Raw genomic sequence first — 14818 nt, forward strand, 5'->3', positions numbered from 1 at the left:
GTCCAGTAATTACAATTACTCACCTGTGGCATCGCTAACCTGCGGGTTCACTCACAAATTCCCTACTTGCTTATTCACATCTATTCGGCGTTCCCGCAGCAGCGACCTACTCTTCTTCCGAGTTTGTCTCTTCCTGTCCCTTGGCGATCATGTCCCTCGGTGTCCACATCTGATGACGCTGTGTGCGCGCGCCCCCTGATGTCGGGCGTACGCAGCGTCATCACATCGGCGGAAAATTCAAAAATTTTTTGTATTGGATTCAATACAAACATTTGTATCAGATCCAATATAAAAATTCTAAGTGTAAAAAAAAAATAAAGTAAAAAAAACAAACAAAAAAAAATCTTTTTTTATAAAAAAAAAAATATATAATAAAAAAAGTTTTTTAATATTGTGCACATGCTTGCGGACAGCTTGCAAGACCGCAACTTGCAAATGGCCCGCAAAAATGCTTACAATATAAAGAAACACTTGAAAAAAATTGTACCGCTTTTGGTACAACAAAATGCAGGGAAATTAAATGCCATGAAGGTTAATACCGGTAAGAAGATATTCGGAATTATCTGCAATAATCTCACCCAATTCTGTCAATTAAGGGGTCCAAACTCTGTTCCACCAAGAGGCGGTTTTTCTGCCTGCGTCCAAAGCCCTGCTCCTTGAAGAGCTTGGTGAGGTCCAGCAGGGTGGCGGCAGGCATGGCGTAGCAGGCATAGTACAGGAAGACGATCTCCAGCAGCATGGCTTGCTCCCGGAGACACTGCGTGAACCAGCGGGACACCTGCCGTTCAGTCTGTATACACACCGAGGAGACGACAGAACAAAGCGGTCAGTATCATTACTTGGCCCTCCTCATGGATGCAAACTTAACATGAAAACTACAGGAAGGAAATGTAACAAGAAGTACCATGAGGTTTCCATGGGTTTCCCAGGTAGGTGCGTCTTCCTTGCAAAGCTTCTCAAACTGCTTGATGTATTTCCCAATCAGGTCGTCTCTTTCCAGCATGTTTGTGCACTGGTTGAATTCTCTCTACAAGCAGACATTAGGACACTGTTACTAACACATCAGAAACCCCATACTTGGTCGAAGAAGTAATCTTCCCCTTCCCTTTATCCAAAAGTGAAACCAGAATCCTGTCCAGAATAATAAAAGACAAATTACCTGTGGGGAGAAAATATTTAATTTTTCCTCACCCGTGGGTATTCCACCGCACCTCTTTATCGATAGGGACCCATGGGCACTCAGCCCCTCATCGTCTCCCCAAGTGGCTCCTGTCCCGCAGTACAGACCGGCAACCTGGCTGAGTCGTGCTCCTGTCACCGGAAGCGTTCTGAGTCTGCGCAGAACGCTCCCACCCTGGGAACAAGACCAGGCTGCGCATGCGCGATGAAGGACAACTGGGCCAGGCTTTTGGCCTGTTTTACAGGGAACAGGAGCAACCCGGGGAGACAGCGAGGGACTGAGCAGCCTCAGGGGGGTTTAAGGCAGCCCCAGGTAAGTATAACTAAGAAAACTTGTTGGAGGTGCAGCTCTAGGGCCAACCCCCCGATCCACGTTTCCTGTAGCGTGGATCGGGGGTTGGCCCTAGAGCTGCGCAGCCGCTCTCGCGGCTATGCGGACTGCGCAGCCCCGGCGGCCATCTTTGTGCACGCAGGAGAGCCGACCCGGGCCATGCAGTCGGGGCCCGTTTGGGAGGCTATTGAGAGGCGGGAACCCGGACGGAGCAGCACGGAGGGCGCGGATGGCGTCGTCCGTGTCTTCCAAACTGATGCAGGTATCTAACTTTTTTTTTTTTTTCTAAATTTGGCCTCAGAAGTCCTTTAAAGGAATACTGTAAGGGGGTCGGGGGAAAATGAGATGAACTTACCCTAATGGTCCCCCGCAGACATTCTGTGCCCGTGCAGCCACTCACCGATGCTCTGGCCCCGCCTCCGGTTCACTTCTTGAATTTCAGACTTTAAAGTCTGAAAACCACTGCGCCTGCATTGCCGTGTCCTCGCTCCCGCTGACATAACCAGGAGTGTACTGCACAGGCCCAGTATGGTTTGTGCCTGCGCAGTACGCTCCTGGTGACATCAGAGCGAGCAAAGACACGGCAACGCAGGCGCAGTGGTTTTCAGACTTTAATGTCTGACATTCCAGAAGTGAACTGGAGGCAGGGCTGGAGCATCGTGCCCACCCCCCTGCCAGATTGTGGGACCCGCCAGGTGGTGAACTGGCTTGTGGTGTCTAATATCTGCTTATGTGTTTCTGGAACTTATTTTATTTGCTGAGAAAAACTTGGCTATCTCCCCCTATGAGAGCTCTCCAGTAACTGCAAACTGCCATTTCTCAACTGCCGTTTTTTGTCATTTTTAAACTGCCATTTTCCAACTGCCCTTTTCCAACTGTCAATTTTCCAACTGCCCTTTTCCAACTGTCAATTTTCAACTGCCCTTTTCCAACTGTCAATTTTCAACTGCCCTTTTCCAACTGTCAATTTTTAACGGCCCTTTTCCAACTGTCAATTTTCAACTGCCATTTTCCAACTGTCAATTTTCAACTGCCATTTTCCAACTGTCATTTTTCAACTGCCATTTTCCAACTGTCATTTTTCAACTGCCATTTTCCAACTGTCATTTTTCAACTGCCATTTTCCAACTGTCAATTTTCAACTGCCATTTTCCAACTGTCAATTTTCAACTGCCATTTTCCAACTGTCAATTTTCAACTGCCATTTCCCAACTGTCAATTTTCAACTGCCATTTCCCAACTGTCAATTTTCAACTGTCAATTTTCAACTGCCATTTTCCAACTGTCATTTTTTAACTGCCATTTTCCAACTGTCAATTTTCAACTGCCATTTTCCAACTGTCATTTTCCAACTGTCAATTTTCCAACTGTCATTTTCCAACTGCCATTTTCCAACTGTCAATTTTCCAACTGTCAATTTTTAACTGCCATTTTCCAACTGTCAATTTTCAACTGCCATTTTCCAACTGTCAATTTTCAACTGCCATTTTCCAACTGTCAATTTTCAACTGCCATTTTCCAACTGTCAATTTTCAACTGCCATTTTCCAACTGTCAATTTTCAACTGCCATTTTCCAACTGTCAATTTTCAACTGCCATTTTCCAACTGTCAATTTTCAACTGCCATTTTCCAACTGTCAATTTTCAACTGCCATTTTCCAAATGCCGTTTTCCAACTGCCATTTTTTTAACTGTCGTTTCCAACTGCCATTTTTAGTAGCCATTTTCCAATTGCCATTTCCCAACTGTCATTTCCCAACTGTCATTTCCCAACTGTCATTTCCCAACTGCCAATTCCTAACTGCCATTTTTTAACCCATTTTTAAACTGCCATTTTCCAACTCATTTTCCACCTTTCATTTTCCAACTCATTTTTCAACTGCCATTTTCCAATTAACTCCCTGCAGCCCACAGCTCACCTCAGGCTTCCGGCAGGCAGAGCAGAGAAGATGGCGCCCGAAGCCCTGCACTGGAGACTATTTGTGTCTCCAGTACAGGGCTTCCCGTAGCCCTGCTCTGCCTGTGTCAGTGCGGGAGTTTCATAGCCACTGGCTGCATGGAAGATGATCGGGGAGCTGCGCGCTGGGAAAGGGGTCTTCTGCAGGTGAGTAAGCACTTTTTTTTTTTTACAAGTGCACATTATTTTTCTGGTGAAACGCTGTCCACATTACGATTATTTTCTGGTGAAACGCTGCACCATTATGATTATTTTATGGTGAAGCATTGCCGCATTACTATTATTTTATGGTGAAACATTGCTGCATTACTATTTTATGGTGAAACATTGCTGCATTACGATTATTTTCATGGGGGGGGGGCACAGCTTTTCCCGCCTGGAGTGACAAAATGGTTAGAGGAGTCCCTGCCTACTTTTCATGTTAAATATCAGAGGCAAAAGCTTTTAATTCATTGCATGTATGATTTAGCTCTATTGGGACAAATCATTCTCAAAAGGGGTGTCTGCTTCAATGCACAGCCAGTGTTTTTTTGCATATTAGACTACAGAGTATTTTTCTCTGAAAGCAAAAAAAAAAATGAAAAAAAAAAAAAGAATGAAAAGTTGTGGTGTCACAGACAATTACAAATGTTTATAACAAGTTACATTTCCTCAACTCTCTTCAGACACTTCAGTCAGAGACACAGGCAGCTCAGCTTTCTCTCACACAGGGTTAACAGATGCACTGTGAGAGAATTCCCCCCTCCCCTCATGGCTCACTCTGCTGTCAGATTAGAGCAGACTGTTGTCAGTTTAGAGTGAAAGGAATGTTAAAAAAAACATGTTAATTGACAGTGTTCCTTTAGTCTATCTTTACTTACCTGGGGCTTCTTTCCAGCCCCTAGAAGTCACCTGGGTCCCTTGCCGCAGCTCCGGTGCTCCCCGCTGTCCCCTGATGACATGGGCACGTTCTTTCGGAGCAGCTTGCATGCACAAACGCGCCTACGGGTCAGCAATGCCTATGAACGGCCAGCGGGACTCCGGGGAGCACCAGAGCTGCAGCGAGCGACCCAGATGACTTCTAGGGGCTGGAAGAAGCCCCAGTTAAGTAAATATAGGTTAAGGGGTTCCGCCCCGGGAGTCCTTTAACAAAAAACTGTACCATCTTCAGATTACAGTCAAGTAGCATTTATTGTCTCTAGTCTGCACAGGTATTTCCCTAAATACATTCATGCTATTCTCTGCTGAGCAGCATTTTCTGTGCTATGGAGAGGGGTGGGGGTTGGAGCAGGTCTCCCTCTGCAGGAGAACACAAAAGCAAACAATAGAAAATGTCCCATATGATCTAGGCAATGGTATAAACTGTCACAAAGGAAAGCTACTGCAAAGCAATGAAGAGGTACCTTGTAGTGGTGCTTTTCATCCTGAAAATACGTGAGCAAGTACAGAACACAGCGCAACAGACACATCCTCTCTTCATAGTAATATTCTGCAATCTGTAAGAAACAACAGGTCAAATAACAGCTAAAATACTGCCACTTATCCCAACACACTTCAAGAAAAACTTGCCATGAATGGACAAATCTTTATAACTTTTGGTGTGAAGTTGGATACCACAGGCGGTGAGTATGAGAACAAGGAGCAGGGGAAGGGGGATTCACAGTTAGGCCTCATTCACATTCGGTACGTTGAGAAACGTATAAAAGCACATGATAAAAAACGCATGCGTTTGTGAGCATTTCAGTACGCTTTTTTTAAGCATTTTTGCTTAGTGTAGCAGTAGCAGTGCAACACTACGTTTTTATAACGCAGCACAGAGATGTGAACCATTACTTACATTACATGGGAAAATCAATACCCTGCAGAACGCACAGCGCAATGTGCTCTCAAAAACGCACCTAACGTGAACGAGGCTTTAGGCCTCTTTTCCATAGACAGTTGATAGGCAGTGAAATGCCTCTCAAACTCCCACAACTGCTCACTGCTGCCTGGTAACTGCTCACTGTTGCTTGGTAACTGCTTGCTGAGCACACAGTTCAATTGACCGTGGAAAAGAGGCCTAAGGTTACATGAAGAGGAGAATATAATTGGGCGGGGGGCACAACATTTGATTTTTAAAGGGTGAAATTGTACTTAGGAAAGTATCTCATTCTGGTGATAAAATCTGCATATTTTTAAGGCGCGATTCCCGCTTACGACGAGTTGGAGCAGAGAGTTCGGGTTTTGGTCCGTTTTCTTGCTCAGAGCGGATGTGCTTCCACCATAGGTTTCTATGGGAAATGCTTCTGCCTATCAGGAAAAAAGCTGCAGATTGGGAATTCGCGTTCTTTTAACAGCAATGCAAAGAGATCAGATGTAAAACACAGAAGTAGACCCTATTTTAGATCCATTTGCTGCATTTTGCAGCGCTGTAGAAAATGTATTGGGTAGGTGTTTTTTGTTGCAAGTAGGAATGGATAGGCTACATTCACAGCAGCGAGTTGCAGGGTGGTGTGTAACAGCTGCTTTGTAATGCAGCTTACCGCAATGCAATGCACCAGTGCAGCGGGAGCAGTGCAGTATAACGGGTTGTGGTAATACTACATGCAGTGCGTTACCACTAATTACCTGCTTTAACAGAAGTGATGCATACTCTTCATTGACTATATGCTTCAACGTATCCAACGCAACACAAGAATAACGTGCAACGCCGCTGTCCTAATCTGCTGTATTGCATTCCTTGCCACAGCAGGAACCCAATGGCCACATCGAACGTGAATCATTAGCATAAAAAGTGCATCACAGATCCAAATGCAAGTTTCTATCCGCACATCCTTATTGTAAAGATGAAAGCGATTACTTAATAAAAATGACTGAACAGAGTGGAATACAGACGGTGCCAGTGAAGGCTCCTATGTGAAAATGCTGTCTGGCTTTTGTGCCGCCTTTATTACTTTCTGAGCGACTGATCCAAAGTAAGTATGCAGACCAACTGTTCTGTCTATGCTGGTTGCATAGCTGTACCAAGGAGCAGTTGAAAAAGTTGCGGCCAAAAATGGGCGCAATTGTTATTTACCGATATGTGTGGGCGCAACGGTTATTTATCATAATATAGAAAGCTGTTACGCTTTTAAGCGGGCGGCTGCAATTCAATCGAAATGTATTGTATTATTATTAGCAGGGATCAGGGGGTGTTAAGGTTGGTCACCACCAGGGGGGTCTTAGGGCTAGGCACCACCAGGGGGGAGCTTAGGGCTAGGCACCACCAGGGGGGAGCTTAGGGCTAGGCACCACCATGGGGGAGCTTAGGGCTAGGCACCACCATGGGGGAGCTTAGGGCTAGGCACCACCAGGGGGGAGCTTAGGGCTAGGCACCACCAGGGGGGAGCTTAGGGCTAGGCACCACCAGGGGGGAGCTTAGGGCTAGGCACCACCAGGGGGGAGCTTAGGGCTAGGCACCACCAGGGGGGAGCTTAGGGCTAGGCACCACCAGGGGGGAGCTTAGGGCTAGGCACCACCAGGGGGGAGCTTAGGGCTAGGCACCACCAGGGGGGAGCTTAGGGCTAGGCACCACCAGGGGGGAGCTTAGGGCTAGGCACCACCAGGGGGGAGCTTAGGGCTAGGCACCACCAGGGGGGAGCTTAGGGCTAGGCACCACCAGGGGGGAGCTTAGGGCTAGGCACCACCAGGGGGGAGCTTAGGGCTAGGCACCACCAGGGGGGAGCTTAGGGCTAGGCACCACCAGGGGGAGCTTAGGGCTAGGCACCACCAGGGGGGAGTCAGGCACCACCAGGGGGTCTTAGGATTAGGCACCACCAGGGGGGTCTTAGGATTAGGCACCACCAGGGGAAGCTTAGGGCTAGGCACCACCAGGGGAAGCTTAGGGCTAGGCACCACCAGGGGAAGCTTAGGGCCAGGCACCACCAGGGGAAGCTTAGGGCTAGGCACCACCAGGGGAAGCTTAGGGCTAGGCACCACCAGTGGAAGCTTAGGGCTAGGCACCACCAGGGGGCTTAGGGTTAGACACCATCAGGGGGGCTTAGGGTTAGGCACCATCAGGGGAGCTTAGGGTTAGGCACCATCAGGGGGGCTTAGGGTTAGGCACCATCAGGGGGGCTTAGGGTAAGGCACCATCAGGGGGGCTTAGGGTTAGGCACCATCAGGGGGGCTTAGGGTTAGGCACCATCAGGGGGGCTTAGGGTTAGGCACCATCAGGGGGGCTTAGGGTTAGGCACCATCAGGGGGTTTCCTAGAGTTAGGCACACTGTGGGGGCTCTTAGGGTTAGGCACACCCAGGGGGCTCTTAGGGTTAGGCACACCCAGGGGGGTCTTATAAGTTATAGCTAGGTTCAACATTATAGGTAAATTTACGGATAATGTAATACCGCAATTAAATTGTTATTTTCTGTTATTTAACGTTGTGCTTATATTGTTATTTACCGATATTGCAGTAATATTGTTATTTAACGCCGCGACTAAATTAGCTGGCGACATTTTCAAATGCATGCCTGTTCCATGTGTCCAATTCAGGCACTACTGAAGTCAAAAGATTAAAATGACAGCAAGGAAACCGAGTTACAGATTGCCCAGCAAGCTCATGATGAACCAGAACTTAATGGAAATGTAAGAGGTTACAAAGGACCAAAAAGCTCTTACTAAAATGCTATGCAAAACAAAAATGTCCCTTCTTAAAACAGAAGGTATTTGCGATTATTCAGGAAGGAGTGAGCTCTGAGGTGTACCACAATGCATCTTTGCTGAATATGAAAACCATCCCTTTGTTGTCCCTGTAAGCTAGCCACACCTCCAGAACCGCTGGAATGCAATGATGTGTCAGCTTGTTAATTGTACAGAGACACAATAATCCAACATGCATACAGGCTGTTTCGGATTGGTTGATCCTCATCAGTGCATGGCAAGGATTAAGGTGGCTCTATGGCGTAGGACTTCAAACACCCAGCGTTACAGATTGCCCAGCAAGCTCATGGTGAACCAGAACAGCTAGTAGTGCGTAAGGGGCTAAAAAGGACCAAAATGTAAGGAAACTAGCAATTTATAAACCGGAATATTGGTCAACCTTGTCCCTTTGTTGGTGTGGCAGGGCGGGTTTGTCGCCCAACCTGCTGATTTTGTGAAGCTAGGGTGCCACTCAGCCCCCTGGTAGTTGGGTGATCGGAGTCTCTCGGAATCTACTGCCCGATTTGCAGAGACCACCTATTCTGGAGGTGGTGCTCGTTTACACCCTCAATAAAGAATTTGGTCCTACCTTTGGATATCGGTACATGAGGCCTTTGCATTGCCGGTATCTACCAATATTGTTTGTGACAGTTCTCTGCCCTTTGCTCCTATGCTTTATACATGTGCTACCCTTTGTCATGTTGTAAACTTTAAAAATTTTAATAAAAATGTTTTGAAACGAAAAAAGGAAAAAGGTGGCAGCCTCCACATCCCCTTCTGTTCAGGTTCAGTGAGATAGAAAATAAAACAAGCGACAAACCTTTAACATCAGCGCCTGACTCTGCCTCTCGTCTTGTGGCACTTGCTGGAATGAAAAGAAAGTTATAAAAGGGTCTTGAGTTGTCGGTTCATTAGGACATAGGGCTGGACAGGGATCTCACCTTTATAGAGTCCTGTGTTCCTCTGTAGTCATCGTTGAGGTAGCACTGCAGCAGCTGCATGCTCTGCTCCTCATCCAGCCCCTGATGTGCAACAAGACAAGTTACTGAGGAGGGAAATGGAGACCTCGCCTGTTTGCTTACCAATGTCTCAGAGAGTCAGCTCACCAAAAATTTGCTGATGCGCAATCCCAGTTCCTTTAATGGTGGAGCTGCATTCTTGTCTTTTTTCACCTTGTCAGCTGAGCTGGTGCTGTATGGGAAGAAATATTAACCATTTCAGTCCGCGGGTTGTTTTTACCTTATGGACGAGAGGAAATTTCACATTTCAGCGCTCCTCCCATTCATTCCCCAATAACTTTATCACTTCTTATCACAACGAAATGGTCTATACCTCGTTTTTTCCGCCACCAATTAGGATTTCTTTGGGTAGTACATTATGCTAAGAATTATTTAATTCTAAATGCATTTTAATAGGAATAATAAAAAAAAATGGAAAAAAAAATCATTATTTCCCAGTTTTCGGCCATTATAGCTTTAAAATTAAACATTCTTCTGTGGATAAAAGTCACACATTTTATTTGCCCATTTGTCCCGCTTACTGTAACATTTAGATTATATCCCTAGTACAATGTATGGTGACAATATTTCATTTGGAAATGAAGGTGCATTTTTTCAGTTTTGCATCCATCCCTATTTACAAGTCCATAATTAAAAAATTATATACCCTCTTATCATAGATATTAAAAAAAAATTTAGTCCCAAATGCCTGTAGGTGTAATTTTACTATTTGGCAACAAGATGTCCACACGCAGGACTTCCTATAAGCGTACAATAAGTATGCTACATTGAAAGCAATGTGTTACTATGTAACTAAGGAAGTGATGCAGGCATACATTGATGCCTGCGATCACGGTGGCCTGGAGGGGAGATGAATGAATGGGAACTTTCATGCGAGCGGGAGGCAGCGCGGCAGTTGTATTTAAGAATAATAACCGTTTTTAAACAAAAACAGTGATCATTCTTAGCGGACAAGAATGGATTGGCTCAGGGGACTTTTGTCCTCTGCAGCCAATCCCCAATTGCCGGCAACATCGCGATTGTGGGCTTCTGCCCGCACAATTACGCACACGGCCCCCAAACTGTAGGAACATGACAAGAGCGTCCCTGCGGCTGTGGCAGCTGCGCACGTGAGGCTAACGTCCCAATGGCAGAAATAGTTAAAGGATGCTTGAAAAAATGGACACACAAGACTTGTTTCTGCATTTGTAAGACAACAGAATAGTCCAGCAGCTTAAGGTGACCCAAAACTACTAAGAAAGTATAGCGGACTAAAAGAGGCCGAAAAGCCCTTCTGTGTAGTTTGCCTTCTTGAAACGGAAGGCATTTGTGATAATTCGGCCTTAAAGAGAACCTGAGGTGTGTTTGAAGAATGTTATCTGCATACAGAGGCTGGATCTGCCTATACAGCCCAGCCTCTGTTGGTATTCCAAACCCCCCTAAGGTCCCCCTGCACTCTGCAATCCCTCATAAATGTGCAGGGCTGTGTTTACATCTGTAGTGTCAGTCTCAGCTGCTCCCCCGCCTCCTGCATAGCTCCGGTCCCTGCCCCCATCCCTTCCCTCCAATCAGTGGGGAGGGAAGGGATGCAGGTGGGGACTGGAGTTCTGCAGGAGGTGGGGAGAGCAGCAGACTGACACTATAGAGAAAAACACAGCCCGCTGCGACACGCTGTGTGTCGACAGAGTGCAGGGGGACCTTAGGGGGGTTTGGGATAGCAACAGAGGCTGGGCTGTATAGGCAGATCCAGCCTCTGTATGCAGATAACATTCTTCAAACTCACCTCGGGTTCTCTTTAAGGCCTTGTTCACACTGCAGGTGTTGTCGGCTTTTTTTTTCGCCCCCGTGCTTTTTTTTTTTAAAAACGCCCCCGACTGCGTGGACAATGTTGTTTATGAGAAGGTTCATATCAGCGCGGGTCGTGCGCTGTATGGCTAGCAAAGCGGTACGTGTACCATTTTTGAGGCGTTTCCGCCTCAATGGAAATGCAAAACTCTCACAAAATTGCTTTGTGTAGCGATTATGTTTGCGTTTTTAAGAATAAATGCATTTTATTTATTCTTTTTCGGGTCAAAGAGTTCACTTTCTGCCTTGCGTCAGGGAGTGAATTACAAAACCACTCGGAAAAAACGCTTAGAAATCCGCTAAGCACAAAAACAAATCGCCCACCCAAGCGCCGGGAATCAGGAAAAAAAAAAGACGCCTCAAAAACAGCCCAACACTGACGAACACACGAGCAAGGTGAACAAGGCCTAAGTGACCGCCTGTGGTCTCCCACAATGCATCACCACTGAATATGCAGATTACCTCTTTATGCCCCTGAAGCCAGGCTAACGTCCAGAACCGCTGGTGTATAGCAAGCTTTACATTTTACAGAGCCACATCAACCCAACATGCAGACAGCCTGTTTTGGACTTTTGGTCCTCCTCAGTGCATGGCAGGAATTGAGATGGCTCTATGGGATAGGGGCTTGGACCAGAACAACAGAGTACCCAAGCAGCTCAGGGTGACCCAAAATTACTAGGAAAGTATAGGGGAATAATCGAGACCAAAAAGCCATAAGAAGACAGTCAGTAGGAAGTCTTATCCATAAAGTTTCACAGCCCGAGGCTGGCAGCATTACAGTTCTTGTTTACATATTTTCTGTATAGCGGTACACAGGGGCATAGCTCTGGTTCTTCGGGGCCCCCAGCAAATATCCCCCCTCCACAAGCGTCCGTAGCTACCAGGTAAACCAAGTAGCTTACAATCCCCCCACCCCACCCAGTCACAATGATAGGTGTCATTACTCCCCACTCCCTCCATCCGGCAGAGCAGCCATGGAAGTGGTGTGTTATACATAACCTGGTCCCAGCAGCCGGACAGGTCCTCCTTACGTCTCCTCAGTGCAGCTCATTGCCGCACCGTGGGGACAATCACCTTGCGGCTCCAGTCTCTGCATGTCATGTGATATGCATCGAGAGCCACATGGTGATTGGCTGCACTGCACCCAGCTACACGGAAGAGAAGTGAGGAAGACCTGTCCAGCCGCCGGGAGCAGGAAACAGAACAGCTGGCGTCATGGGGGATATTGTTACACCCCTGGCAGTACATTCTGGCCAACACTAGAGATTGCTGTCTGAACAAAGGAGGTAAGCTTTTTATTCTAGTGAAGACCCCTATGTCTCCTGCCATCCAACAGAACCATTGAGTGAAAGCCAAGATCAGAAACTGTATAAGAAAAAAATAAATTCCCAGGATGCCGCAGGCCATTTGCAGTGAGCAGAGATGGGTCACAAGACCCTAATTTTTCCAGCTTACATGTAAAGTTCAATCACAAATTGTACTGTATGAAGCTTGTAATTAGGCAAAGCACATCAGCTATGGCCTAATTCAATTCTGCATGCAGTTTGCTAAACATTTGCATGCAAGCCAGAAAAGTTAGTATCTCTTTGACCATCTCTGGCCATGGACACACAACACTCTTGTAAAAAAAAAAATAATAATAATAATAATAATCTCAAGTAAACATGAACTCTTGCACAACACACAATGAAAAGTCTTTTATTCCACATATACTGTAGTTGAAGAAATTCACTTCTCTGCGTTCTGTGTTTGTTTAGCCACATCAAACTGTCTAATTAGTTCTTATCAGCAACTGTGACTAGACCACAGGAGAGCTCTGCCAAGGCAGCTCTCCATACAGTACACACTGAGACTTAAAGCAGAACTAAATACTGAAAAAAAACAACAGAGTTTCACTTACCTGGGGCTTCTGCCAGTCCCTTGCAGCCTTCCTGTCCTACGCCGGTCCTCCGAGATCCTCCGTTCCCCCTGACGCCAGCTAATTTCATTAACGTCGACGTGACAATTATGCCTGCGCGCTACGAGCCACACGTATCGTCCTTCACGTTCGTTCATGGTGCAGCCCGCAATAGCGTAAAAAGGGGGCGCACAGGTGCAGTTGCTGCGTTGACGGTAACTAAACTAGCTGGCGGCGGGAGAACGGAGAATCGTGGAGGACCGGCGCGGTACAGGAAGGCTGCAAGGGACTGGCAGAAGCCCCAGGTAAGTGAAACTTTTTTTTTCAGTATTCAGTTCCGCTTTAACCCTTCCTGCAGAAGTGAAGTTACAAATTCAGGGGGATTTTTTTTTAGAATTTCCATAAATTGTTATTACACTTGAGTTTGTCATGCTGCGCCTAATCTTTTAAAGCAGAGAGGAAGTTCTAAGTTTTGTTTCACTTTATCATGAAAAGTTTATGAGTTTTTAAGTTAAAGTCTAACTTAAGTACAGTTAAGATGGTAACAAACTACTCTAAATTCATATACAACAACTTGAGCTTTGAGCTACACCTGAACTGTTGGGCTGTAATTGTAAATCTCAAATCCAAAAAATGATTGAGCCATACCACTAAAATCACCACTGCCCCTACAGGGTTCTTCATTTTCAACCTGACATCATACCCTTTCTAGGAGACCATGATGTTTCTACCTGTCACCAACCGGGACCCTGAAAGTTGCAGCACTTATGCCATGTTGGGGCTTCCATCTAGGCTTTTGTCGCCTGCAGAAGGCAGACTCCATCATCGATGCAGCCTGGCCTTCCACACCATCACCTGGGAGGGTGACTAGGGACCTCCTCCCCGGTACATCAAGCTGCTGGGATGGTGACATCAGGACAGAGTTGATTGAAGCAGAGGTGTCCAGAAGTACAGACTACATGTCCAGACTACATGGCAGGGTTAAATTAAAAGACCCTTAAAAGTAAGTAATGGGGAGCAGTGTTATGTTAGTTTGGGAATGGCAGGAGAGGTTACTGCATTTTTTGGACTATGAGACTCACTTTTTCTCCCACAAAAGTTGGGGGAGAAGTCACTGCATCTTATAGTCCAAATGCAGGGAGTTCCTGACTTGTGAACGCCTGCCAATAGGAACCTCCAACCCGCCACAATGTCGGGGACTCCCTTTACTGTGCCCATGCAGAGGACGACACATGGAGCAGACACATGGGGGACAGAGGAGGACACTGGGAGACACAAAAGGTACAAGGGGGAATCAGGTACAAAGGGGGCATAATCTACAAAATGCCCCTTCGCCATGGATGCACCTAGTATATATATTTAATGGTTAATGGTTTTTGTCCTCTATACCTAGGTGCGTCTTATAGTCCGCAAAATATGATAACTAGAAAAAAAAGATGTGAAAAAAAATGGTTTAAAAATGGTAGGTAGTGGTGGACTTACCTCCCAATTGATGGCTCGAGTTGTCCGATTTAAGTAAAAAACTTCTCTACAGCTCTGCAACACAAGAGGTAAAGAGGCGCCCAGTTTTTTGTGGGTCCGAGCCCATTTCCACAGCCCAGTAAAAGCACCAAAGTAGAAATAGCCAACAGCATTGATGATGCTGACTATATCTCCTTTGGCACTTATATTGGCCTGAGGAAGTGGGCTCAGCCCACGAAACGCGTTGCCTGTGCTAAATAAAGCTTTTGTCTTACAAGATTGTCATTACTGAAGTAAGCCACCTCATACTTTACATATTAAGTGTTTTTAATCTAGTTTTCAATACACCTGGGCACCTCTTTGTGCACATAACCCCCCCCCCCCCCCCCCCACCCACCCTACCAAAGTTGGTAGCTCTGCTGATCTGCTTGGCTGCAGTAGTGTTTGAACAACACCAAAAACAAGCATGCAGCTAATCATGAGTGGTAGAGAATTAGCAGGATAGCCAGGCAACT

General features: G+C 46.3%; 1 protein-coding gene across 2 annotated transcripts in view; it reads right to left on the reverse strand.

Annotated features, from left to right (window-relative positions):
* The window catches only part of NUP188 (nucleoporin 188), a 132201-nt gene that overhangs the window by 109041 nt on the left and 8342 nt on the right, over nucleotides 1-14818 (reverse strand). For both annotated transcript variants that reach the window (XM_068248499.1, XM_068248498.1), the window contains exons 4-9: nucleotides 9209-9293; nucleotides 9044-9124; nucleotides 8923-8967; nucleotides 4850-4942; nucleotides 905-1027; nucleotides 579-790 (exon numbers count right to left, since the gene is read on the reverse strand). In XM_068248499.1, coding sequence (XP_068104600.1) covers nucleotides 579-790; nucleotides 905-1027; nucleotides 4850-4942; nucleotides 8923-8967; nucleotides 9044-9124; nucleotides 9209-9293 — 639 coding nt within the window. The remainder of the gene's footprint in view (nucleotides 1-578; nucleotides 791-904; nucleotides 1028-4849; nucleotides 4943-8922; nucleotides 8968-9043; nucleotides 9125-9208; nucleotides 9294-14818) is intronic.

Source organism: Hyperolius riggenbachi, chromosome 8, assembly GCF_040937935.1.
Source record: "Hyperolius riggenbachi isolate aHypRig1 chromosome 8, aHypRig1.pri, whole genome shotgun sequence".
NCBI lineage: Eukaryota > Metazoa > Chordata > Amphibia > Anura > Hyperoliidae > Hyperolius > Hyperolius riggenbachi.